The 27527-nt window shown below is 34.1% G+C and overlaps 2 protein-coding genes across 6 annotated transcripts; one reads left to right on the plus strand and one right to left on the minus strand.

Moving 5' to 3' along the window:
• Positions 1–1293: 1293 nt before the first annotated feature.
• Positions 1294–5238, plus strand: LOC104109297 (heptahelical transmembrane protein 2). Of its 2 annotated transcripts, none has more exons than XM_009618551.4 (4): positions 1294–1675; positions 1800–1892; positions 1976–2060; positions 4329–5238. In XM_009618551.4, the coding sequence occupies exons 1-4, from the start codon at positions 1425–1427 to the stop codon at positions 5004–5006; spliced, it is 1107 nt and encodes a 368-aa protein (XP_009616846.1). In that variant the 5' UTR covers positions 1294–1424; the 3' UTR covers positions 5007–5238. The 2 variants fall into 2 exon arrangements, with proteins under 2 accessions (XP_009616846.1, XP_009616847.1); XM_009618552.4 differs by having other exon boundaries at positions 1295–1675; positions 1976–2036.
• Positions 5239–5586: 348 nt separating this feature from the next.
• On the minus strand, positions 5587–23980 carry LOC104109298 (protein REDUCED CHLOROPLAST COVERAGE 2). Of its 4 annotated transcripts, none has more exons than XM_009618553.4 (23): positions 23464–23980; positions 22404–22465; positions 22179–22271; positions 21293–21371; positions 16852–17211; positions 16154–16218; positions 15899–16030; positions 15452–15493; positions 14856–15371; positions 14603–14760; positions 12218–12698; positions 12061–12123; positions 11871–11972; positions 10648–10956; positions 10469–10561; positions 10274–10375; positions 10090–10194; positions 9749–9882; positions 9212–9395; positions 8981–9112; positions 8784–8908; positions 8439–8520; positions 5587–8329 (listed from the first exon to the last, which is right to left on the minus strand). In XM_009618553.4, exons 1-23 carry the CDS (start codon positions 23531–23533, stop codon positions 6191–6193), a joined length of 5628 nt encoding a protein of 1875 aa, XP_009616848.1. In that variant the 5' UTR covers positions 23534–23980; the 3' UTR covers positions 5587–6190. The 4 variants fall into 4 exon arrangements, with proteins under 4 accessions (XP_009616848.1, XP_009616849.1, XP_009616850.1 ...); XM_009618554.4 differs by having other exon boundaries at positions 21293–21365; positions 23464–23979; XM_009618555.4 differs by having other exon boundaries at positions 8784–8896; positions 23464–23979.
• Positions 23981–27527: the final 3547 nt, after the last annotated feature.

The following is a 27527-nucleotide window of genomic DNA, read 5'->3' on the forward strand; positions in this document are numbered from 1 at the left end:
TGTTGCTCAAGAGTGTTTTTCAAATTGATTACCCAAACGCAAACTGTTTTTCACCAAACGTATATTTTTTAAAAGTACTTTTAAGAAAAATACATTTTAAAATAAGTTAATTTTAGAAGATTAGTAAAACAGAATATAAGGCAAGAAGATATTACTTTTGCTACTTCAAGTTAATGTGTTGTAGAATCGATTCTAAATTTATCTCTAATGATTAGTCAACAATTTGAAGTGATTTTCATGCATATTGAAGTGAAGGGTTAAGATAAAATGGATGAGCCAAATAATTATAAGCAAGACTATCTCCAAATATTTATCCTGTTATAAACATTCATGATTCATATAATTGAAAAAGACAATATGCAAATAAACTATGCTCATTATTGAATTCTAGATTCTTAAGATTTAGTTTAATAAATTGAAAGATACACTGTGAAAAAATTAATATAGAATAAAATCACCTATTTACTTGCTATATATTCATAGACAAAGTGTAAATTTGGTAAGTAGTTTCACTAATTTCACTAACTTATAATTAAAAATCACTGCAAATATCTACTATATTAGGAAATGAATTTTTGTTAAAACTAAATTATATAAACTAGGAGTATATAAAAGGTACTTACACGATTAATAAAGTTTAACTTATTATAGCAAATCAATTATTATTTTCGTCATGTTATCCATTAATATTTAACATAAAGATTTACCTGTAAGTATTTTATAAGTAATCTTTATGTTGTAAGATATTTTTAACATCATCAGTACATAAAACATAAAACATAAATTTCATTTTTGTTTATACGTGAGTAGAACTTAAACCCATGCATTATAACGTGTTAGTTGTCATTAAGTTTTATGCACTAAATTTGTAAAATATATTTACACAATTAGGTCTTTTATGTGATAATTATAATAGATATCTTAATAAGCATTAATCTGATTAAAGTAGTAATTAAGTCATTATTTGTTTAAATCTTTCTTTTATGTTTATATTCTTCTTTTATGTTGTGGTCAATTAAGACCTATAATGGTAAATTTACTCCAACAAAATCAATGGCATTTACATGTGTCTCTCTTGTATTAGTCAAAAACACCCTGGAAAACCAAAAGAACAATTCAACTAATCCAAAAATTAATTAAAAGATCAATTATTTTTCTCATTCTTTTTCAGGAATTACACTGCATTTTTTAGAATCCCTTCAAACTATTAAAGTCCCTTAAAAAACTATAATTAAAATAATAATTAGAGGCCGCACGTCGTTTACTACTATAAATATTTATGTGCATCGGCCAACTTTCAACTAGCTTCGCATCATTGGTAACAGTTAGATATATTAGAATTCTTTCAAACACATTCATTCAACGTTTTCCGGCGAAACTTCGCCGGAAACTGAGATCGACGAAATCGGAGAAATTGAGATAACATGAAACGGAGAGGAGGAAAGAAGATCTCGAAACTCAGCAATGGCGAACGAGTTGACTCAGGAGATCGAATCAATAACGTAACAAAAAATGGTCAAAAATTGGATCGAAGAAAATTGGTGAAATACGAGGCATTACCTGAATATCTTCAAGATAATGAATTTATCAGAGATTATTATCGTTGCGAATGGCCTCTTAAGGATATTGCTCTCAGCGTCTTCTCTTGGCACAATGAAACTCTCAATATTTGGACGTGAGATTTTTTTTTTTTTTTTTTAAAAAAAAAAGTCAAAATTTTGAGTTTCAATTTGTTGCATTTGCATTTGGATTTCGCTGAGTATTCTTCTTTTTCTTTTTTTTAATTTAAAAAATGTCAGGCATTTGGGAGGTTTTGTGATATTTGTAACGTTAACGGCGATGAGCTTAACGGAGAAGACGACGGTGGAAAGTTTGTTTTCCGGCATTTTCAGGTTCGGTTGAAGTAATTTGCAGACTGTTTTGTGGCTAGTTTTGTAATATCAGCTGTTTAAAATGGTTAAATAATGATAAACAGACCGGCGGGTGACGGACAGTTGATAACAATGAAGAAAAATGGATCCTCTGATTCTTTTCCGGTGAGTTTTCCGATCTTCTTTAAGGTGTGTCATTGTTTGATTATATACTTAATTTAAGAAAGAAATGATTTTTTAAATATATTTTGTGATCTCTACAATGTTTCTGTAACTATAAAAAAGTGTAAAATTAAAAACTTAAATGTCATTATGTATATTATATACACGGACTGAAGTTTATATAGTAAAACAATTCTTATACTATCAGTAATTTTTAACTTATGATACTGTAATAGGTTATTTACTTGCCATTTTTATCAGATTATTTATTCCTCCATTCTCTCAAATTATCCGTTAGTGGTTTCTAAAAATTATTGTCCCAAATTATTTGTTATTTTAGAAGTTCAAGAGTAAATTAATTATTTTTTTTTCTATTCTACCCTTAATATTAATTTTTTTGAAGAATACAAATAAATACCCTAATTATGAGTACATTCGGACATCTCTATAACAGCAACTCTGTATAACAATATTTTACTATAAAAGCCAAGCTTTTCCGAAACCAATTTTCATGTTATGTTATAATATATGTTCTCTATAACAACATTTCGCTATAACATCCAAAAATATTCAGAACAAACGAGACTGTTATAACTGTAGTATTAAATGAAGAGAGATTATATTTTAAGATATAAATAAAGGTAAAATAGTCAAAAACCTTTCCTATTTAATATTTTCTTAAGTGTCATATAAAAGAGAAACATTGACATATAATTTGAGACGGGGAGAGTAATACTTACTAAAAAATTTACCTATAATGACATAATAAGTGAGTATTTATTTGTGTAAATATTTTTTCTTAATGGGGTATTTTGTTTTTCCAAAGTTTAGAGACAGTATCGGACGTGAGAGGTACAACGGTCAGCGAAAAGTTAGGAGTGTTGTAGGTCCAACGTTTTATTAGAATTTTTAGTTGAAATATAGGTATCTAAATTAATTTTTATTACTGATTTCCTTTTGTACTTAATTATAATTAATTTCCTTTAGTAGGATTATTTTTAGCTGTATCTCACATGCATGGTTCGCTTTTCTTTATTTTTCCTTTTGGTGCTTTGTTGTTCTTTTTTGTTTTTCTATAAGGTCTTACGTGAATAGCGGAGAAAAATAAACAAGGATTTTGATGAATCAAAACCTTATTTAATATCCACATGGTGTAAGATGAAGCTTCTGCTTTTGTTGCCTGTTTTATGATTTTAAAAAAAAAAATGAATTACATCTTGTTTACGAGGAAAAATGATTGTACCTGGTCTGATACTATAATAAAAAAAAAACGAACTTTTGGACTAACTCAACCCCAAAAACGAACTCATGAGGTAAGGATTATCGAAGGACATATACGGAAACAAATAACCTCCCACGCCTATTGACGTGGGAATCAACACGAGTGGGATTTGATTGGAACAACTACTCCTTTGAGCTTGAAACGACAATTCGATAAAAGACACTGACATTTTAAAATGTTGATGCTCTTTAAAAGAAAAGGAAAGAATAAATTAAAATTTTGTCCGTCATGATAACAGATTTTCCTCTAATGAGGAGTCTAATTATGGGGGAGAATAATGGAACGCCACCCTATAAAATTGATATAATTATTGTTTTGTTTAGTACATTAAAACTAAGTGGAGTAATTAGCTTTAAATAAATAGACGAAGTACAGATATGATCTTGCTAAATTTAAGGAAGCAATTCGGTCAGCCACGGGACATGGCAAGGAGTAGCAATAGGAAAAGAGGTAAGTCCTTCAATCAATGTAATAGGTAGGCTTCTTACAGAGGCGGAGGCAGGATTTGAAGGTCGTGGCACTTTTCGATTCAACTAAAATTTGCTTTGTATATAGGGTGTCCACTACCAATATATCACTATTTTCTAAAGAACGTGTATATACGAAATTTTTGCCGTAAAGTACGGGTGCCGGTAACCCCTCTCGTTGTAGCGTAGGTCCGCCTCTGGCTTCTTAAGTAGAGACAAAGCAAAGATCTAGATTCGGTGGGTTCAAAATGGGTGTCATCTTACTATAGGTATATATTTTAATTTTTGTTGGTATATTTATACATAGTTCAAGTCAAAAGTAATTAATTTAGTTGAACTCAGGCAACTCGCCCTAAATCTATCTCGGCTCTTAAGAAGTCTTTTGATTGAGTAAAGCCAAGATTTTTATTTCATAGATTAATGGAATGGAAAGAGGGTGCTAGTTGATGTATTAGTATTTGACCTCTAAGTTTTGTATTGCTTAAGTAAAGATCTTAAGCTGCAACAAAAGAACAAGACATCATCTAGTTTGATATTTGACTGCAGGATTCTTATGCCAAGCATATCTCAGAATCAATTTTAGACGTAAGTGGAGATGGTTATGAAGTTGCCATATGGCCTTGGTTTGTTTTCTTAGGAGGGGCAATGAGTTGTTTAATCTGCAGCACTCTCTCCCACTTATTTGCTTGTCACTCACTTAGATTTAGCCTCTTCTTCTGGCGTCTAGATTATGCAGGCATTTCTATTATGATAGTCTGCTCTTTCTTTTGCCCCATTTACTATATATTCTGCTCTCAACCATATTGGTGTCTCTTTTACCTATCTACCATTACTATATTTGGCATACTTGCCATTATCACCCTTCTTTCCCCGGCTCTTTTCTCCGGTCGTTTCAGATCATTTAGGGCTACTCTCTTTCTTGCTATGGGTTTCTCAGGATTGATTCCAGCTACACATGCCCTTTTCCTCCATTTTAATCATCCACAAGTACTTGTAGCTCTAGGATATGAGATAGTCATGGGACTTTTATATGCTACTGGAGCAGTATTTTACATGACAAGGTTTCCAGAAAGATTCAAACCTGGTGCATTTGACCTAGTAGGACACAGCCATCAAATCTTCCATGTATTCGTCGTTGCAGCAGCTTTAGCACATTGTGTAGCTTCCCTTCTTATTATGGATTGGCGTCGAGGATGGCCACCCTACAATGCAGGTATGCAGTGATAGACATGGCTACAAAAGTGCATTTGAACTTCAACAATGTTCTAACATGACTAGGATTTTAGGAAGAATACCATTCTTGTTGGTTTTAATGCATATACTCCAGCATTTGTATATAATTTAATATTTGTACCTTGTGATGTTATTAAAACTTTCAGTTATCCAGTATGCCAATGACTCTCTTGAAGTGCTGACATTCATGAAATGAAATTCAAGTTTACATATTTATTGCTTATTATCTTGTCAAACTCCATAGAGGGGAGAAAAGTTACAAAATCAAGTACTGTATTGGATTATGAAATTCATACTTGATTATCTAAACAAGAGGGGAGAAATGCAGGGTAAGGCTGCGTACAATAGACCCTTGTAGTCCGGCCCTTCCCCGGACCCCGCGCATAGCGGAAACTTAGTGCACCGGGCTACCCTTTTATCTAAACAAGTGATTGTCAAATAATTCCTAGCAACAATTAGATATTACCTCTAGAATATCTCTTTTATGCAACAATGGCCTTATTTTTAATAAATAGTACAAATCAAATCAGGTAAAATATTTGTGAAAGTAATAAGGCATATGGAAAGCTCAGAAAATCAAGTTAAGAGTAGATTTCGAGAAGCCAAAGAGTTGCACTCAAGGAGGATGGTAAGATAAATTACAAAATCCATGAAGCTGTCTTTACTATACAAAAAGTTCTAGACTAAAACTATAAAGCATCACTTATTAGAGGACAGTAATCAGCATTCAAACCTGGTTATTGCAAAAGCATGTGAGGAGAAAACAAACAATCTTGAACTCAATTTTAGAAGAGGATTTGCTTCTCATGCACCATTGTTCATCTCAAGTGTATCACCTGACAAACTCGAAACAGTTGCAAATCTTTTGCTTCTTCTGTTCGAGCCCACAAAATTGAAGAGAAAAATGGAACTTAACACATACATGGAAAGACTCAGTTCCTTTAGGATTCGATATAAATCTCCGTGCAGCAACCTATGGTTGAGCTAATAAAAATTTCCACCAAGCTTGCTTCAACCAACTCAAACTGTACCAGGAAGTCAGCGCATTACCGGACTTTGAACTTCACCGTGTGTCCTAAGCAGGAAAGTAACTCTCAATTCAATTCCTGTCCTTAAGTGGTTCCCCAGTCTGCTGTAAAGTAAAGAGACAAAACTAACATGAATGTAGTAACTCTTCAACTTGGTACCTCAACAACCTCATTTTCACCATCACTATAATCTCCCCAACGCTTGGTTGCTTTCTCCTCAGGGGAAACAGAATTGCATGTTTCTTTTGAAGCAGCAATCTCATCAGATGGTGCAGCTGTATCTCCAGACTTTTCTCCATTTTCACATTGTGATTTGTCATCATCTTTAGGCATGTCAGATTGCAGTTTTTCCTCATCTTCTTCCTGATCCTGAGTGATCTGCTGACTTCCTGTGTCGGCTGTTACCAAACTACTGGAGGGTTCCATGTCGGTCCCATCAGCCTCTGCCATCTCGTGGTTTTCAGCAGCACCTTCCACAATTACAGCTGAAGGGGATTCTCCTGCCTCAACCGGAGAAACTGGAAGGTCATTTTGAGTCATTGGCATACCGTTCAAAGATGCTGGAGAACCATCTGGCGACACTGGTATGCTATTTGGTGATATGGCATATCCATTTGGTGAAACGGGCATACCATTTGGTGAAGCCATGTAACCATTTGGAGCGACCGGAAAGCCATTTGGAACCCATGGTTGACCAGGGACAAACTCGGCTGCATGTGGGTTCATGATTCGAAGAGTAGTGAAATGACTCGCATCTCCATTATGTTCACCATTGAGAAAAACAGGCTTGTTTCGTGGAACTCGATTTCCAGACCTACCATAGCCACCTGACAAGCGTGGGCCATACGGAACTCTTGCTGTTGCTGACTGATGTGGTGATCTACGAACAGGATTCACAGTAAGCAGAGGAGGGATATTCACAGGAGGGGGTAATATTCCTCCATGCTCCTTGAAACCTGCTGCTGGGATAGTGCCAAAAACTGGAACAGTAGATGGATTAAATGGAGGTGCAGCTGCCGAAAGTTTCTTGGCTGTTTCTTTTGCAGTCTCAGAATCACCTTGCTTGTCTGATTCAGTAGGCACAGTACTAGCATTTTCGGTAGGTTCATCATCATTCCTCTCTTCCATTGCAGCTCCTGCATTTGTAAGACTAGCATCCTTCTCTGTTGCAGAATCAGCAGCAGGTTCACAATCAGAAGAGGTGTCGGGGATTTTATCAGCTTTGCTTTCTGGCATATCGACTTTGGGAGTTACATTTGCATCAGTGGAAGAACCATCATTTTGGATCCCCGTAACCGAGCTATTTGCTGAGTCTACTCCTTTGTTTTTAGCAGTAGTCTTTACTTCTGAAGCTGTGACGACATCTCCTTCCTTCTCTCCAGAAGCATCAGTTTTTGTACTCTCCGAAGATTTGGCTGATACAAGTCCTTCTTCTTTACTTTGTTGAGGGTCATTGACTGCTTGATAGGTTTGTCCACCAGAATCATTATGTTGCTTCTCTTCACCGACTTTCTGAGCCTGCTCTCCATCACTGTTTCTCGCTGTTGTCGGCAGAGTTGAATCTGTTGCCACAGTCTCCTTGTTTTGTTCTGAACTATTGTCCTTTGGCAATTGCTCTGCCACTGCTTTTACAATTGTACCGGGTGGTGCTAAAGCAACTTCTTTGTAAGAGAATAGTTTTCCAGCTGCCTGACCGCTGATTGAGCTAACAATCGAATTGGTTTTGACAATTTGTTCTGTTGGAGAAGGGCTGATGGGTGCCGATTTGGGATTGGAAGCAGCTGGTGAAGAAGCACTGTTTAGCTTAGGGCTGAAACCAGCACTTTTCACAAACTTCTTTGAAGCAGGAGATGGTGTAGACGATGTTGTAGATTCATTTGGACTCGATCTTGGAGATGTAAAATTAGTGGCTTTACCTCGAGCTCTTGGTAAATGGGAAGCGTTCGTGAAGTTGGTGTTAAGTTTTGCAAGGTTAGGTCTCCTAGAACTAGAAAGCTTACGCGCCATCATTGAACGGCCTTTGGGTAAAGCCTCTTGCCATCCTTCCTCAGACGTATCCTCTTGTATCACGTCATCATTTTTCTCCACTAGTGTCTGTTCTACCAAAATGTGATCAGATTGCTTAGGTGTGGAGTCTGCAATCTGTAGTTCCTGTTTGTTGTCTAATTCAGACTTGTTCTCTTTATCACTGGAGTTCTCCACAACCGGAGTAGTTGGAGAAAGAAGTTCATCCTTCTCAAATTCATCCGTCGCTATTCCCCCATTTTGCCCTGCTTTGCCTTTAACCTGTACGATAGATGAGGAAATGTGGAGAAGATACTTCAGTTAAGTGAACTAAAAAAGAAAATGGTTGTGTATATTAGGGAATGCAGACGACAGAAGTCGAAACTCAAACCTTTGCACGAGCTTGCTTCTTTTGGGCTTCTCTAGCCTTCATCTCTGCATCTGGAGCAATGTAATCCAACAAGTCCGAGACACTACTTATATCAATGAGGAAAACAAAATTTTGATTAGCATATATAAGATGTCACACATTTCTTTTGTCTGGTTCTTCCCAAGAGTAACTAGAAAAAGAATGAAAGTATGGAATAGGAAAAAAGAACCCTAACAAATTTTTGCAAGATTACTTAAAAAAAATACTAATACTAATATAGTGAGTTTTTTCCTCCAACTATAACGAAATAATAAATGTAAAATTAGGAAAAGAAGAAAAAGAAAGAAAGGAGGATAAGAATATTACCTTAGATGGCCTTTGCTAGAGATAGAGGCATCGGGCTTTGGGGTACCATTTCGTGCAGCTTCTTGCTGCTCGAGAGCTTTGGACTCGAAATACTCAAGCCATGCAGCAGCATCCTGCAGAAAATTCTGAATAAGATTGACACGAGGATCATCATCGGGAACAAACTGAATGACCAGACTTACAAACTAACTTTTTACCTGAGTACGTAAATCATCAGGTCCAAGTTTAGCTTGTAGTATCTGAAGCGTAGTTTGTTCATGCTGAACACTTAAGGAATATGCTTCCATTAAAGAAAGAGCGATTGCAATAGCATGATAGCTGGCAGCAGTCTGGAGGAAACAAACATTTCGGTTAAAAATAAGATGCCAACGGGTTGATTTTCTAGACACTCAAAACATAATAATAGATAGAGAAGAGAAAGAAATTACTTGAATGTGGTCCGCTCCAAGAAGTCTCTGGTTACACTTAAGAGCCTCGTGAAGGTACCTAAGTGCAACATGGACATTTCCGAGACCTTCTTCCATCATTGCTACGTTTATGTATGTTGCAGCAGTATTTGGATGTGAAGGTCCACAAGTAAGATGCAAAAGATAGAGGGCACGATTCACATACCTGAATAGAGAAAAAACAGTTAGTATCAATTTTGTCCTTGCATAAAGATGTGTTCACATACAAGATGATGCAATGTCCTAAAAGAAATGGCAGCCCGGTGCACTAAGCTCCCGCTATGCGCGGGGTCCGGGAAAGGGCCGGACCACAAGGGTCTATTGTAAGCAGCCTTACTCTGCATTTCTGCAAGAGGCTGTTTCCACGGCTCCAACCCGTGACCTCCTGGTCACATAGCAGCAACTTTACCAGTAACGTCAAGGCTCCCTTCAAGATGATGCAATGTCCTAATCGTAAAAAAATAATCACATGACTTTGAACACCAGAGTTTTCTGTGTGGGAGATAAGAGTCCACATACTTTAATGCCAACTCTGTGTGTTGAAGTCGGTAGTAGAAAACTGCTAAATCTCCATAACTCTTCATTGTATCTGGGTGGTCAAGTCCAAGTTCTCTTTCATTAATATCCAAAGCTTTTTGTTGATAAATAGTAGCCTGTTATGAGGAAACATTACAGATATAAGAGAGAAAATCACGATGCATACATGTTAAAGGAAACTAGTATAAGAAAATTAGTGTTGCATCCAGCGAAATAAATATAGTCAGATAATGCGACATGCTGAATTTCTGTAACAACGTTTTTTCCTGAAATAGAACACTCTGCTTCTAAAGCCAATTCAGAATCTAATTATAAACTAATACCTGATTAAAATCTCCGGTGTGGTAGAGTACCACAGCTAAGAGACTGTATGCACCAGCTGTCATTCGATGGTAAGGACCACAGACAGACACGAGTTTTGAGAGTGCCTTCACAATTAAAACAAATATCAGTTCGAGACCTTGAATGATATATCAAGACGTGCCATTCAACCACAACGAGTGTTACCTTAGTTCCATAGTTTACAGCATCCTCCAGTTTGCCTTTGTCGAGGGAAGTTTTTGATGATTCCAGCAGCGTACGCCCATCCGCTGACGAGCACGCAACATGCTGTTAAGGAAACATATACCATTGTTAAAACTTCCTGAAGTCCTCCTAATAATTCACATTCCACATCTAAAAATTGGAAACTAGTGTGTATACCTTGTACACGGGGACCATGCTTATGATATCCGACTTCTTGAAAGGAAATGGAGAGTCCACATCATAGTCTTTGGGAACAAGCTCAAGTCCTACCTGTAATAGTATTTGTTAGTACGGATAAGGAGAGTAAGACTTACTAAAGACAGGACACCGATTTCTTAGCATTCGAATTTGCATACCTTATGGCAAAGACCTCGAAGAATGGCAAATTTTCTAAGATCCTGCCGACTTTCATCCTTCCACTGCCACCCAAACCTCTTCGACAGAAAAGTTTCTATCCATTTCCATTTCAATTCATCATCTGAATCACCATTTTCGGCAGATGGCGTCCCGAGCAATAGATTTAAACAAGAAGCTATTGATGCAGCGACATTAGCAATATTATCAACTGCTGCCACGACAGCCTGCAGTATGTGTTTGTAAGCTCTAACGACCATCTCGTGAATACAAAGAGATTGCACATGAGGAAGCTTGTCTGCAAGTTCCACCTAACATCAGAAGCAAAAAAGGTTAGTAAAAGAAAGTAATGCTAAATATCAACCTTAGAAATTAAAATAAAACTTAGAAGTTGGAACAATATTTCTACCAAGAAGACATCAAAGAGAATAACAGTTCCCACTTTCCCTTCCCTCAACTCCTCTGTCGCTGTTCAATATTCTATAGAACAGGATTCTCAAAGAGCCTATTTACTGATTTAAAATAAGCCAATAGAAAAGAATTTAAGCTGTAACATGGAGTAAAGAAACTTGGTAAAATCTCTTTTTCGAGGAAAACTTGGTTTCTCTTGAAGCCAATTCTTATTCACATAAGACTCTCCAAAAGGATAAAAGCTAGAAAGGTCAGAGTTTCTGACTCTGCTAACGAGAGAGTTTTAAGGTATTGCTATTGCTGTTATGAGGCAGGTTAATCATATGGAGGGAAGTTGTCTCAAAAGACCAATCAAATCGGCGAACTTTGAGAAAGACAAAATATAATGAAAGGAAAGGATCCATATAGGTGATATCAACTTGCTGGGAATAAGGCGTAGTACTGTTGCTGCACTATTATTAGATCCTGATATAGCTAGGGTCCTTTCTAGTCTAATTCAATACTTGTTTGTCAATGCAAGAATAAGTGTCCGATTTAGAGCTATGTTGTGCGAACTCTTCAAATGCTGCCACACCCGTGTCGGATCCTCTAAAAATACAGTACATTTGGAAGATCCTACACGCACCCGGCGACATTTTTGGAGAGTCCGAGTAACATAGATTTAGAGAACTCCTAAGTTGTAGTTAATAGAAACCTATACTTCCCTTACTATAGAATATAGGAAAAATTAGGGGCTGGGGACTGCACTAATAAAGTTGGAAAGGACATTCTTTCATAGATTTATTGCACTAAATGTAAGGCCTGAAGCAATTACCACGCGCCCCAAGGAGCACATTTGCAAACCCCTGGTGTGCATGAAATCTGTCAGTGTCCTTCCATCGACAGGTGAAAGCTCCAGCGACCCGAAATCAGCAACCTTTCAGAAGTTCAAATATTGCAACCAGCAAGCGTTAGTTCAATTTTGAAGCAGGATAGACATGCAAAGTATATAGAGGCACACTAACCAGTTTTGGAAGGGCAGTATCAGCGTAGTATTTATGTGCCATATCGATCAACTCATCAGGTGACTGACAAAATAAACAGAACCAGAACTTAGTTTTAAGAACTGGATATGATCACCTCTTGCAAAAGTTACTTGTAACAACAAAAATTGCTACACACCTTAAGGTGAAGACCAGTTTCTGATTCCTTTAGGCGCAAATATGCTGCTTCAGGTAGCACCTTTTTCCAAAGAATCTCTGTTTCCTCATCTTGTTTCTCTAGTTCTTTCTTGTTAGTGTCACTTGAAGAAACTTCCTTTCCTGAAATCTTGTCATCCGATTTCTTCTTAATATCCTTCAGCAGGCCACCATGCTTCCCAAGACCCTTTACCGCTGGCTCTACTTTAGCTTCTTCAGCTTTTTTTGACTCAGCTTTCCCGGAGGCCTGATTTTGCAAATGTTGCACCCAACATGCACCCAACTCCCATCTAATAGATTTCACTTGTTTGCTTTCTTCTTCCTGTAATTTGTGCAAGCTTTCACCGAGCACCTGGCTTACTAAAGACTTAGCAGCCACAACGTCTTCGACATCTGCACCGTGTAATTTATGGACTTGGCTAGATGACTGAGGTGTTGATGACTTGTGCAATAGCATTCTCAAGCTGCACCAAAATGAAGAATACAGTTAGGAAAATATTTCATGAAAATCAGAAACAATTGGCTGAAGTACATACATTAATCTGATGACTTCTTTCATTTTTGGCCCGGGGCCCAAAATAAATACAGGCAGTAGCCCAACAACAACAACAACATACTCAGTACAATCACACAAGTGGGGTTTGGGGAGGGTAGTGTGTATGCAGACCTTACCCCTACCTGGAGAGGTAGAGAGGTTGTTTCCGATAGACCCTCGGCTCAAGAAAAGGTGAAAAGAGAGGGAAAGGAAGAAGACGAAGAAGAAAGAAAGAATAGGGGGACAAATGACGATAAGGAAAAGGGGGAAAAGACAACTACAGCAACAACAATAACAACAACAACAAAACAAGAAGTAAAAGAAAAAGTAGCATCAAATAGTAACAAACAGGAAAATACGAAACACGGAGTGAACGAAACAATAAGCAAATACTAGAGGTCAAAGAATACGAAAAAAAAACAAGAGAGCTACTAATACTACTAAAAAGAACGGGGAACTCTCGACTACCTACTAGCCTACAACCCTAATCTTCGACCTCCACATCCTTCTATCCCGGGTCATGTCCTCGATGAGCTGAAGTAGCGTCATGTCCTGCCTAATCACCTCTCCCCAATACTTCCCCGACCTACCTCTACCCCTTCTTAGCCCCGCCACGGTCAACCTCTCACACCTCCTAACAGGAGCATCCGTACTCCTACCCTGCACATGCCCGAACCATCTCAGCCTCAACTCCCGCATCTTGTCCTCCACGGGGGCCACTCCTACTTTGTCCCGAATAACTTCGGTCCTAATCTTATCTCTCCTTGTATGCCCACACATGCATCTCAACATCCTCATTTCTGCTACTTTCATCCTTTTAACATGGGAGTTCTTTACTGGCCAACACTCAGCCCCATACAACATAGTAGGTCTAACCAGCACTCTGTAGAACTTACCCATAAGTCTTGGTAGCACCTTCTTATCACACAAAACACTGGATGAGAGCCTCCATTTCATCCACCCCGCACCGATACGGTGGGAGACCTCATCATCAATCTCCCCGTTACCTTGAAATATAGACCCGAGATACTTGAAACTACCCTTCCTCGGGATGACTTGGGTATCAAGTTTCACATCCACGTGCGCTTCATAAGTCTCGTCACTGAACTTACACTCCAAGTATTCTGTTTTGGTCCAACTTAACTTGAAACCTTTAGACTCTAGGGTCTGTCTCTAGACCTCCAGCCTCGCGTTAACCCCGCTTCTCGTCTCATCAATCAGCACTATGTCATCGGCAAATAACATGCACCATGACACCTCCCCTTGAATGTGCCGAGTCAGCACATCCATCGCCAGAGCAAATAAGAACGGGCTAAGAGTCGATCCCTGGTGCAACCCCATCACTACTGGAAAGTGATCCGAGTCACCTCTCATTGTCCTCACCCAAGTCTTAGCACCATCATACATGTCCTTGATTACCCTAGTGTATGCTACCGGAACGCCGCTAACCTCCAAATATCTCCGCAAAACCTCACTCGGGACTTTATCATACGCCTTTTCTAGGTCTATAAACACCATGTATAGGTCCTTCTTTCTCTCCCTATACTGCTTTACCAATCTCCTCACCAGATGAATGGCTTCCATAATTGATCGCCCCGCCATGAATCCAAACTGATTCAAATACAGGCAGTAGCCCAAATATCCAAAATATATGCACTGACTATGTATATGATATGTATATTATATGTACATTTATGTATATTTATCTATATTATATGTATATTTAAACGTAATATACAAAACATATACATTTGCCAGCTATTATTGTTTTGGGCGGCCCAAGAAATTATCCCTTAATCTTATTGGTATCTGATTCTGGTTAACTCAACTGACCTGTTAACATTTAATGCACTGGCACCTCCCTCCGCCTGGTCATCAATTTCAATGTCCTGAGGAATGGGATTAGACCCCCAGTTCACCTCAGCTGCAACTTTTACAATAGCTGTGTAGCCACAGTGTCTAACAACCACTACACCCAAGGTACAAGTATCCTACAAATAAAAACGAAAAAATAACATCATAAGATAAACAAAATCTACTTGCAGATAAATGACGAAAGAGAAAACAAATTTATATTCAAACTGACATGAACTGTAGCACTCTCATCTGCAGTTATGCCTTTTAACAAATTTCTCTTTGCAAGCTCCTCCGCGGACATGCTCAGGACCTGATTCCCGTCATTTTTGTTGTCCAATTTCTTGCTTGCATCTGAGATGTCTTTTGTCACACTGATTAGAAGATCTCCAATTCTTTCCTCGTATGAACTGGACTGATTTGTTCCATTTTGGCTGTTGTCCGCTAGATGCTTTATGGCAGCAACAGCTTTGAGAACTGACACATCGACGAATAGACTGTGAAGTAAAAACGCTTTCCTATCTCGTATTTGCCTTTCTTCCGCCGTTTTACAAGGCATAGCTGCAAGAATAGCAAATTCCTTTGCCCATGGCCTATGATCATGTTTGCCATCTCTTCCTTGTCCACCTCCATTTCCTCCCCAATTCTCATCTTCCATCGGAAGTGGAGGAAAAGTAGCTGGATTGTCAGTAACAAACGGAGGGACAACCCATGTGTTCGCTCGAAAACCATAAGGAAGGTTCCCAAACTGTAAGAAAAGATAACCATTCTTGAGCATTCATTGTTTTTTACATTCTTGAAACCAAGATAATCTCAAATGTTACTAACCTTATTGTGCTCGGTGAAAGCTTTCATGAGAGCCTTGTATGCCTGGAACAAACAAACAGTTAACAATGAAATGGCATATATAGTCATTGCCACTAGGTGAAATCTAGATCTCAAAAATGAAATAAAATGAGCTAATCTCGAAATCCTCTATTTTTACCCACCTGCAGATACCGCAATTGCGAACTCTTGTTCGCAATTGTGCAGCTCGCAAATGTAAACCACATGGCCGCAAATGCAAAATGGCCTTGGAGCCTCAGATGTCGCAAAGCGACACATACATGTATATATATGCTATATATTGACTCTTCTTGGCTTCTTTATAGGTTTACTTCTTTATATTTTAACCTCTTTTAGTGAAAATTCTAGCTCAGCCACTGGCCACTACATACTGAACCTTTGTAGGTTCGATAGACGATAAAAGTTTTAAGAAAACACATTCTTACTCACAGCATCAAAAACTCGACTTAATTGTTGCAATAATCCAACCAAAGAGTGACACAAAAGAGCGCGTTTTCCAGCAGGATAGAAACCCGTCTGAGAAGCAACAATGGTTGTTGGCTTGCCACTGCAAATCCGGACCTGTAATATATTTCAAGAATCATTATTCAAAACAATGACTCCATATAGATAGAGTTCTAAAATTTAAGAACCCTCACTATTTGCAAACCTTGCCACATTATATTTAAAACAAAGAAAGCTCACATCTATTTGGAAAAAATCATCTTCTGTTTTATCCTCAAGGAATGGTCGACTTGATCTCCTAATATCTGCATAAATCAAACAACAAATTACCAACAACAACAACAAACCCAGTGTAATCCCGCAAGTGGGCCTGAGAAGGGTAATGTGTACGCAGACCTTAGCCCCTACCTTGAAGGTAGAGAGACTCTCCCGTGCATTTCCAGATCCAATAAATTGAACTATTTATTTCTTTGCACCCCATTTTAAAAACAATAGAAAGGGTATTCTTCTCAACTTTTTAATAACTTGAAGATGTAACCTTTAACTCTACATTTTCACTAATTTCACAAATTAAAAAAAACTGAAACGAAAAGTTGAAGACTTTTTTGTTAATCAAATAATAAAAAAAACACTCCCTTCATTCTAGTTTATATCACACTATTTTTTTATTTCTCCATTCAACAAAGAATAACATATTTTTATAATTAAAAAATAATTTAACTTCAAATTTTTCATTTTATCCAAAACGAAGAGATGACGTATTTAATATTACAAGTTTCAAAAATCTTTCCTTTCAATCTTATATACAGCATTGAGTCAAAGTATGTCACATGAACTGAAAAACGGATGAAGCATATATAGCATAAACCCAATAATGAAAATTAGTAAACTTAGTTACATATTACAAAAAAAATATAGAATTAAAATTTAAAACTCACATTGGATTGGAGGGGTGAGATGAGCAAAGGAGAAAAAGTCATAAAACTGTCCCAACCGGGGTGGGGGACACATCATTGCTGGGTCGCCTTTCTCCGCCGAGTCGCCGGCGTCTTCGTCGCCGCATACGGCGGTGGCATCTGGTTTCGACGGCTTGGCCTTAGGTGAACCGGCCGCCTTTTTCGGTTCCTGGCTTTTGGGCTTGCTTGATTTTGATTCGGCATTTTCTGGACCGGGTTCGGTTGAACCGGTTCGGCCGGTCGGTTTGGGTGAAGAAGATGAACCGCCGAAAGAAGTGGTGCAGGCCACTATGTCCAGAAGTCTTCTAATATGAGCCACTGATTGTTCTTCTGTATAATCCTCTGCACAATAAATAAAATAAAAGAAAATTTAATTAGATTTTAATACTTTGAAAGTTATGAAAATTATATTTATATTAAAATATGAATAGTGTCATACTAAGTATAAAAAGAAATGTCATATAAAATAAGAAAGTTACATTATGTTAATTAATGCTAGCATATTTTTTGTGTAACACTAATGCAAGCCAAAGGCGGACCTATGAGTAATATTTAGGGGTTATCGAATGTCATAAACTTCGGCAGAAATCTTGCATATATATATTAGTATCTATGAACGTGCGTTGCACATTAATAATGACACGTGATAATTTAAATATTTATTTATAAGAAGGAACAATACAATTTCATTAATGAGAGAAATTTTATGTATAATAAAATAACAATCATTTAAATGCCGAAAAATATTATTACATTAGCATAATACATGAATTTAAAATAAAAAGGACATCATCAAAACTTACACAAACGATCAATTTTGTCAAGTTAGTTAGATAACTATATATTATAGTTTAAAAGTATTTAATATGATGGTATCTTAACGAACACTTCTTTGTGGATAATAATTATTTGTGTATGTTTCCTCGTAATGCGTTGGTTACTCTGTCTTAACCAGAACTCTTGTTGTCGATCTTGATATCCCTCTTGAAAGTGTAACATACAGTTGTTCATGCAAGAAAACATATTGCGGTAAATATAGTCCAATATTTATGATGTTTGTCCTTATGCTTTATTTATTAGTGCAAAACATAAACATACTAAAAATTATTTTCACACAAATTTAAAATGATATTCCTTAGTTTCGTAAGACGGAAGTTTAATTGAGGGATACGAATATACTTAGTAGCACATTAGCCAATATCATAATTTTTGCATCTATGACGTTATTGTCAAAACTTCTATATACCATATGTGTGCTATTACATAAGTTATTTAGCGTATCTAAGTTTTTCAGTAGCATGTCGGACATATGTTTTCTTCAAAATTAACCTATATACAATGAAAGATCAATTTTAACTTAGTCTATTATATATACCGTGACTCTAACATACGTAAGAAATAAGAAATTTGACAACAAACATGTATGGTAGAATACCATTTGGTATTAAAGTATTTAAGTATTCTTCTTTGTAGTAATTATTGGTATCATTTTCTGCTGAGTCAAAAATTAAAAAATATTTTATTTTTACTATAAAATTTTGCAATCAACCTTTTATTTAGTTGATCGAAATATTCATTTCTGCTAGTTAAGATTCTTTTTTAATTCTATCATGTGATTTGCACAAAATCTAATGATAGAAATATTTCTCTTATTAAATGCACTACTATTACCATTGGGATTGATAATCAAATATTCAGGAAGAACCAAATCATATTTTATTGGATGCTCTTCTTCATTTCCGACACGAAGCAAAAAGATACTGGATACTGGATCTATTCTTACTTTATATTTCTTGTCAGTTGAATCTTTTTTGTTTGATGCCAGAGTATAACTTTGGCAAGCTAGCTTTTAAAGTCTCGGCTTTTGTCGATTTTGAAACTACTGGTATTACTTGACAAAAATCACATTCCAAACCATTAATTTTTCACAAATGGTTCATTAATATCCAATATATTTCTAGAACTCCGGGCAATTATTTCGATCGTTTGACACTTAGCTATAAGTGCTTCATCCCATATTATCGATTTTGCTTTCCTTATAAATTTAGCACAATTGCTCTGATTTGATATATTTGTGATAGTTATTTAAGTTGTTTGAAGATGTATATCAAATCTAAAGTGGGTGGCCTCACAATAAAATCGTTGTTGGTACACCACTTGCTATTATTGCTAACAATGTCATGTCTCTTGATATGATACTTGCAAGTAATTCATGACATTGAAATATTATTTCGATTCCGCTGGAGGCATCTACAAAGAATAATTTCGTTATACCAGAGTCGACTCTTTATAATATAGTTTTGAAAGCTTGTTCTTGTTTAGGATATAGCCTTGATTGTGCTTCCTCATATACTTGTATAGCATTTTGATTCTTAATAATATACTACATTTTTACTTTGTGTTCTAATGCTCTTTTTATGGAATAAATTTATATACCCTAAGATTTTTTTTAACTTGAATAAGAATTTTACTCATATGATGAATTTAAGAAATAATTGAATTGGATTCTTTTGCTAAATAATTAATTAAAAGATTTAATTATTTGATTTTAACATAAAAAATAATTTATTCTATGTTGATTCAGATCTTAATATTTGTTCATCTCTTGTTTTGAATATTTAATCTTAATTATAATTTTATCCACCATAAATTTTATTTTCAAAGAGTAAAAGATTGATAAGATATTTCACTTTTAGATCTTTATGATTGTAGAATCATTAGTGGTATTGACTCTTACCAACCTTTTTTTTCTCTTTCTCGCACATTTATATTCTTAAATATTTTCTTAGTTGTTGTTTAGTAATTGAGTATTTTTTAATATTACACGAAAAATTGATTAAAAAATATTATTTGAGTAGAAAAATAGTTCAAATATAAAATAAAATATATTATTGTGGGGATATTATTTTCTCAATTTTAACTCTTTATGCAGTCTATTTAATATTACTTTTATTTTTTCTTTGTATTGGACATTATGTAGTGGTAATGTATTGCCAATACGAAGGATTCTTATGAAATTAATTTTATTAAAACTTCCTACATATTTGTAATGAGAATTTAATAGACAAAGTTTTATTAATTTAAAATCTTAAATATTAAAAATTGGCATAGAAGGTATTATAGTCCAAAAAATAGGTTATTGCAGTAATGTCTTTTCCCTATGAGTTCTTTTGTTTCATATTTTAGGGCTATTTTGATGTATTAATATTATATTTATGATTTTATAATAATATATGCTCTCATTTTTTCTAAATGGATTTGGACAATATAATACATTCTCAAATTAAATTAGTAATTGGACATTATAATACGTTTTTAAATTAAATTAGTAATAGAAATTTTTAAGAAGTATATCCTAAGCCCGAGAGTAATTATATTAATAGGATTCCTAAAGGTAATCATGTATGATTCCTAATGTGTAGTATTATATCCTAAAACTAATAGTATTATAAGGCTAATATCTACAATTCCGATTATATCCTTTTATCATTAATTATTATGCTTAATATTATAAGGTTATTTTTGTAAACCAACATTGTATTTATACTTTTATAATAATATAGATATATACTGAATATCATTATATAAATAACTTGGCATCCTGAACATTAAAAACTTTTATGAGGCATTGGTTGAGGTGAATAGTGATGCCTCTGTCACGTTAAAATTCTACGTGCTCGTTGCCACAAATTATGACATAAACTCAATCACTTGGGCAATCTTAGGTTTGGACTTACATTCTTGACTGCAATGCTCCACTACAAACTCATGCAGTTAGTTATTTTAGAAAATATATGAGTATTCACATTTATTTTTTACGAAAAATTATTAGTGACCGCAACATTATCTTTCATGACTTTAGGTAACATTGTTTTGAAAATTTCAAAATTTAACAAAAAAGAAGCGGCAAAAGATCTTTAGACTCAACACATTAATCCTTCAAGAAATTAAAAACTAACTTTGAGTTTGCACATTTGGCTTTCGAAAACTTCAAAGTATAGTTTTCAAAAATATATGCCGCCCAAAAATTTTGAACCTAAAATTGTTATAAAGATTTCAAAAGGATCGTTTGGTTGGAAACAAGTTATCCTAGGACTAATTATCTCGAATTTAGTTATTTGGGGATTGCTATTTCATCATTCTATATGGATAAAATTAATACCACAATATCGGAATAACTAATCTCCGGATTAGTTATACCGTGATTTTATTTCAATCAAACGTGGGATAAATTCATCTCAAATTTAATCTCGGGATTAGTTATCTATTATCCCTCGTACCAAACGAGCCCTAAAGGTGTAGCTATTACTTTTTTTGACAAATTATACTGCATATATAAATTAAATATTACTCTTTATATATATATTTTCGCATTTTGTTAGTACTGCATATCAGGTGGGACCGAAAGCATAGAGAATAGTACCTTCGACCAGGCTGAGGTGGCACGGTTTGAGCGAAACAATCTCCACTGTATCTTTTAGCCTTGTTCCTCGCACCTGTCCCTTTCCAAAATGGCACCATTATTTTCTATTTATCTATATAAAAAAGAGTTTAACTATTTAAATTTTTAAAATTTATCATATTAAGTAAAACTTAATTACAGATATAATTATTTACATTAATATAGTTTTGATTACTTAGAAAGTATGATAATAAACTTACTATAATGTTAATCAACATTGATTCGTATAAATTAATTTTATTACTGATATTTGATAGTATAATATAATTCCTTATCAGGAAACGAGAGAACTCTGAGAATAAAAAGTGAAAGATATAATTTTTAAAATAAATAACATTTGATATTCTGCACTTCAATATAGTATGAGAGTAGTAGGAGTTTAAAAATGCTTCAAAATATTTTAACATTTATAATTTAAAAATTTAGAAACATTTGAAATATAATCAAATACTAACCATTTAGGTTGAAAAGCCATAGTGTTGTCGTGTTGATACCTAAAGCAGTAAAACAGATACCTTGCCTTTTTATTTGGATAAAATTATGGTTTAATAAACACAATTATATTTTAACCACTTAATTTTCATAAAGCTCTTTACATCAATCATTTTCTTTAATATTAATTTGTAACAAATTGAACCTAATTATACAATTTTTTATTATTATTTTACTCTAGCAAACTTGTTTCTACAATTAAATGGCTCAGTGCCACATGATAAAGCAAATTTTTTTTGGTTGCATTTTTTCCAAAAAATGAATTATTTTCTGAATGGAAGATGAAAATGACATGCAATATCTAATTTAAGAGTAAAATATCCAAAAGAAAAGAAAATAAATTATAAAATGTTACCTCATGTGACAAGGAGTAATTGGTCACGTGACATGTCTCCACATTGACGGCTAAGAGCTTTCTCACATCTAAGATCTTGTCCGTTGATATTCCCTAAAGTCAACGATTGTAATTTTGACAAAAGTCATATACGTGCACCATATTATTCTCTTCTAACTACCGTTAATTTTCTTTTCCTTTTTTCAACGAACTACCGTTAAAAATTAACTGTCATTGTAACTTTACCTTAAGCAACACTTGCGAATCTTCAGGTGTTCCCACCGTTATCTCTATAACGTTTGGCAAAACTGTAATTCAAGAATTAACACCGGCAAAGTTATAAAAGAAAATACAGTAGAAAAGCCAAATAAATAAATAAATATATTAATATATATAGTCGTTGCATGAACAATGATTTCGTTTCGAGATTTAAATTATATACACTGACAATAGAGAATTTTTTACTACTAATGTAGTTTAAGAAGTAATAACAATTGAGTTAGTCTAGAGTGTTCATAACAGTAGTATTGACACGTAGTCTTGCTTTCTGTTGGTAGTAGGTTTTTATGACTAACCGTTGTTTTCTTTCATTGTTGATCACTTTACTATCTTGTTGTTTTTATTCTGCTTTTATATGGTTTTTTGGTACTGTCCCTTCTTGTCTATATTTTCATTAATGTGCTTATGCTTTCCTGAGCCGAGGGTCTATTGGAAACAACATCTCTATCCTTACAAGGTAGGGGTAATGTATGCGTAGACACTACCCTCCCCAGTCTCCACGGCGTGTGATAATACTGAATATGTTATTGTTGATTTTATGGTTGTAACTAATTAATATTTATTATAAATATTTTGTTTACCTTATCAAAAACTTATTTTTATTCATATTTTTACACAATCAGCGAACTCTTATAAAAAGTTGGCATGTGGTAGGTGAATTTTTGAAGTGATGAGATAACTTGAACCGCGAAGTAATATTTTAATATAACGTGGTGGACTTGAGAAGAAGTAATTTTAAAAATTATTTTATTCATAAATTAGGAATTCAAGTGTAATTGAATTAAAAAAAATATTGCAATTTTACTGCAAACTACATTGGTTTTGAAAAAGAAGACATAAAAAGTTAGAAACATGACTAATTTGGAAACTTACTAAACATGAAGAAAAATGTAAAAGATGGTAAAACTCTATAGTAAAACAATTTATTCAAGTCATTGATTAAAATTTTGATAAATAGGAAAAGACAAAGGGAAAAAGCCATGAAAATCTATTCAAGATAATAAGATAAGGTAGATAGCACAAATACCTTTCTCTTCTTTCTTCTTCTTCTCCCCCTTAACTTTGTGTGGCTTAGTTTTTCCAGTTTTAGGAGCCATTATTTCTCTTCCTCAAACTTCCCAGTAAAACGCGGCGTGTTCGAATTCTTTTTCAATAAAATCTTACACAAATGAATAACACTAGCAATACACAAAGAATTTCAAATTCCCATATATTCACATGAGGAATAAGAATAATGAAAATCCATTTTCATATATATCAAGAAAATGCAAATGGAAGCTTTTTATTAGTAGAAGAGAACTTAAAAGAAGCAAGATAAGAAGAATATTATGAATGAAAAATTAAGGTAAGGGAAAGAATAAGACTATGATTTTTTTTTGTTTTGTTTTTTCACTTTGTTGTTCTTGAGAGTATAACTAAGAGGATATAGGAAAAGAGAGAAATAGGAGAAAAATAAAGAGGGGTTTTATTTTTTTGGAGATAGGATAAGGTAATACACAATCCAACCCATAGCCTAAGAGCTTTTAGCATTTTTCTTGTTTGTACATGGTATGTATATCAGAAGAATGTAAGGCTGGCAATTTCAGACCTCTCATTTCTCTTCCATTCTTCTTCTCTTTCTTTCTTTCTTTCTTTTCCATTTGTGAGTTTTATTTTTTGTCATTAAGTGGACTAGAAGCAACTATATTACTCAAGAAAATGTTAAAAATCTTGTTATCATCTTCAAACTTTTTGACCAATCACTTAAAAAACTGAAATAAGGTACAAATTTCATCTATAATTTAATTAATCTAAATAGCCACACACCTAATCTCTTAAACTAAAAATAGCCGATGCATATATAATATATGTATAATATGTGTATAACTATGTATAATCTATGTTTACCGGCTAGAAAAAGTAAATAGTGAATCTGGCCAGCTATTTGTGTAACAAGCTCGTAGCTAACAATATTTTTAGATAATGTGTCGCTAATTGAATTTTTTCTGTTTAGCTGCAGAATTTGTCAGTCGTTAATTTCTATTTTTGTAGTAGTGAATTTTTTTCCACATAGGTTTCGGGAGTTGGAAGTGTGTGAGATCATTTTATTTAAAAGTCGTAACCTGTTATAAAGAGTTAACTTTTATTTACTTAACTATTTTCCATAATACACCCATTCACTCGGACTTGATTCTTTTTTATGAGTCAAATATGCGTAAATTTTTTTTTATTTTATAATAAGTAACGGTAAGACTTAAACTCAGGACTTCTGTCTTCTCTCAATCTACTATATTGAAAGGCGTGACCTTATCATTTAAACAATATATAAGCTATTTGATAGAGCATATTCTTATTTACTTAATTATTTCTTAAAAAAGAAGTTGAAAAAAAAACAGTTCAATTTGGCTTTGGTTTAGAGTATAAGAGGTTTATTTTGAAATAGTAGATTTTAAGGGTTTAATCTAATGCCACGTTATATAGATAATTTGGTTCTGAAGACACATTTACGTGTAAGCACCAACATTTCTTCCCTTTTTTTTCCTTCGTTTCTTTTAATTGAATAAGTTATACTAATAAATACTAGCAATGTAATAAAATTTTTATGTTATTACGTATTCGTATAGTTGAACTAGCTATAACATATTATTATTCTCCTTCTTGGTATCAAAAATAACTCTTAACTTAAGTTGATAGTGTAAAAATTATTACTATTATTAGTGCACAGAATTGAACTAATTAATTCATTGGTCATAGTTAAGAAATGAGAAAGGGTTCGCTTTTAATACAAATTGTTCCATTTGAGCATAAGTGGCAAATTTGAGTGCCAAATAGGATTTGAATTAACATTCAATTAAGTAACATAATTAACGTGGCCAACCCTATGTAAGCTGTGTTTTCCCTCTTTTTGTCAGACCTATAGTTTTTCTCATTCTCGGTATTTTTAAAATGAGAAAATAGATATGTAATGATAGGCTCTTTTTTTTTTTGACTTATAGCTTGTTTGGCCAAGCTTCTATCCCAAAAGTATTTTTTTTCTTCTTCTTAAAAGCACTTTTTTTCTCCTAACTTGAGGTGTTTGGCCAAGTTTTTTTGCGGAGAAAAAGTGCTTTTGGGAAGAAGCAGAAATATTTTTTGAGAAGTAGAAAAAAATAGTTTCTTCCTAAAAACAGAAGCAGAAGCAGTTTTGACTTTTCTTCTTACCAAAAATACTCTTAACAAAATATAATATATATCAAAATAACCGTTAAACCTAATACTTAGGATATTAATGTATAAATATTTTTTATTATTTTTAGGATACCTTTCTAATATATAGTGATTTTAGGGGTGAATGATTTTATATTTGTTAAATAATTTTTAATATATTTAACTTATATTAAAATAATTAAGTACTTTTAAATTTTATTTTCGTATTTTACTTAAATAAAATAAAAAGATTTAATTATTTCCTGTAATAACAAATTTTAAAGATTATTTATTTACTTAAAATATTAACTATTAAGTAAATCTATTCATGTCCTTATTCGTAATTTGATACTTAAAAGCACTTTCTGAAAAGTTTGGCCAAACATAAATTATTGCTCAAAAGTGCTTTTCAGAGTGATTAGCCAAACAGAAACTGCTTCTCTCCAAAAGTACATATATCAAAAGCACTTTTGAAAAGAGCACTTCTCAAAATAAACTGATTTCTCCATCTTGGCCAAACATGCTATTAATCTAATTTCAGATCAATTATAACTTAGAGGATTATATTTCAAATAGTTATCGGATTTGGTAGAATTATGCAGTCAAAGGAACCAATAAATCTAATTCTTCAAATAGTAAATGGTTGAGGCTAATAGCGTGTTTGGCCAAACTGGAAAAAGCAATTTATTTTGAGAAGTATTTTTTTTCAAAAATAGTTTTTAATAAAAGTACTTTTGGTGAGAAACAAATTATGTGCGGCTAATTAATTTGAAAAGCACTTCTAAGCATCAATTAGCATTTCCAAGCTTTTAAAAAGTGTTTCTAAGTGTATTTTTCTCAAAAGTGTTTCTAAAAAAAATGCTTCTAGAAAAAAACTACTTTTTTTCTACTTCTCCAAAATTGCTTCTGCTTATACTCAAAAATATATTTTTTTCTTCTTCTAAATGCTTGGCCAAACACTTCAACTTTGAAAAAAAAGATACTTTTTGAAAAAGAAGAAGAAGTGTTTTTCAACTTGGAGAAACTTGGTCAAACTGGCTATAACTGATATCAAAAGTGATGGATAAAAAAAGTTATAATAAATGGATCATAAGAAATTAAATTGATAGATAATCTATCTCTTGACTTTTCTTTTCATTTTTTGGATGTTAAGGGAAGAATAAGCCAATGAGTCCTTGCTCTACGGCCAAATGTCAAACTTTTGTTTTTGCTGTTTTTTTCATATGGTATTCAGTATCTGCTTTGGAGTCAAACGAATTTGAATTGATGACTGAAAATCCCATTTGGGGATATAGCATTTCATACCAAATGCAACTTCATATATAATGCTCGAATTCTAACCCTTTAATTAAGGATGAATGTGTCACGATCCAATTTTACCTATAAATCGTGATGACGCCCAACACTACAGTTAGGCAAGCCCAGTTAATAAATTAAGCATATATTGACAAAATTTAAAACCAAGAAAAATAATAAAAGCCCAAATTCTACCAATGTGTGTGCCAAGACCTGGTGTCACAAGTGTATGAGCATCTAGTAGGTTATACAAAACCTCAATTACTGTCTGAAATAAAATAGACAGAATAAAAAGATACAAGAAGAGACACTAGTAGCTGCAGAACGGCTCAGAAAGGCAGCTCACCACTATGCCCCTGGATAACGTGGGTGTAAGACGATAGGTCCCCCACTAGTACTTGCCTCAGGTCCTGCACAAAAAGTGCAGCAACTGTAGTATGAGTACATAAACAACGTGTACCCAGTAAGTATCAAGCCTAGTCTCAAAGTGGTAGAGACGAGATGGCCGACTTTGATACTCACTATGGGTCAATAATAATTATAATAGAAATACGACTAAAATATTTAAATTAACATGATTTACAGAATTTACAATAAATTATTTAACCAGCAAAAATAATCAAATTTCTT

The sequence above is a fragment of the Nicotiana tomentosiformis genome, chromosome 11 (genome assembly GCF_000390325.3).
Source record: "Nicotiana tomentosiformis chromosome 11, ASM39032v3, whole genome shotgun sequence".
Lineage (NCBI taxonomy): Eukaryota > Viridiplantae > Streptophyta > Magnoliopsida > Solanales > Solanaceae > Nicotiana > Nicotiana tomentosiformis.

Excerpts from the sequence above, each read along its gene's own strand:
- LOC104109297 (XM_009618551.4), top strand. The coding sequence starts at position 1,425 with ATGAAACGGAGAGGAGGAAAGAAGATCTCGAAACTCAGCAATGGCGAA. Across the intron at positions 1,676-1,799 it reads GAAACTCTCAATATTTGGAC|GCATTTGGGAGGTTTTGTGA; the intron begins GTGAGATTTTTT and ends AAAAAATGTCAG. Across the intron at positions 2,061-4,328 it reads GTTTTCCGATCTTCTTTAAG|GATTCTTATGCCAAGCATAT; the intron begins GTGTGTCATTGT and ends ATTTGACTGCAG.
- LOC104109298 (XM_009618553.4), bottom strand. The coding sequence starts at position 23,533 with ATGGCTCCTAAAACTGGAAAAACTAAGCCACACAAAGTTAAGGGGGAG. Across the intron at positions 22,272-22,403 it reads ATTCGCAAGTGTTGCTTAAG|GGAATATCAACGGACAAGAT; the intron begins GTAAAGTTACAA and ends CGTTGACTTTAG. Across the intron at positions 17,212-21,292 it reads CCACCTCAGCCTGGTCGAAG|AGGATTATACAGAAGAACAA; the intron begins GTACTATTCTCT and ends TTTATTGTGCAG.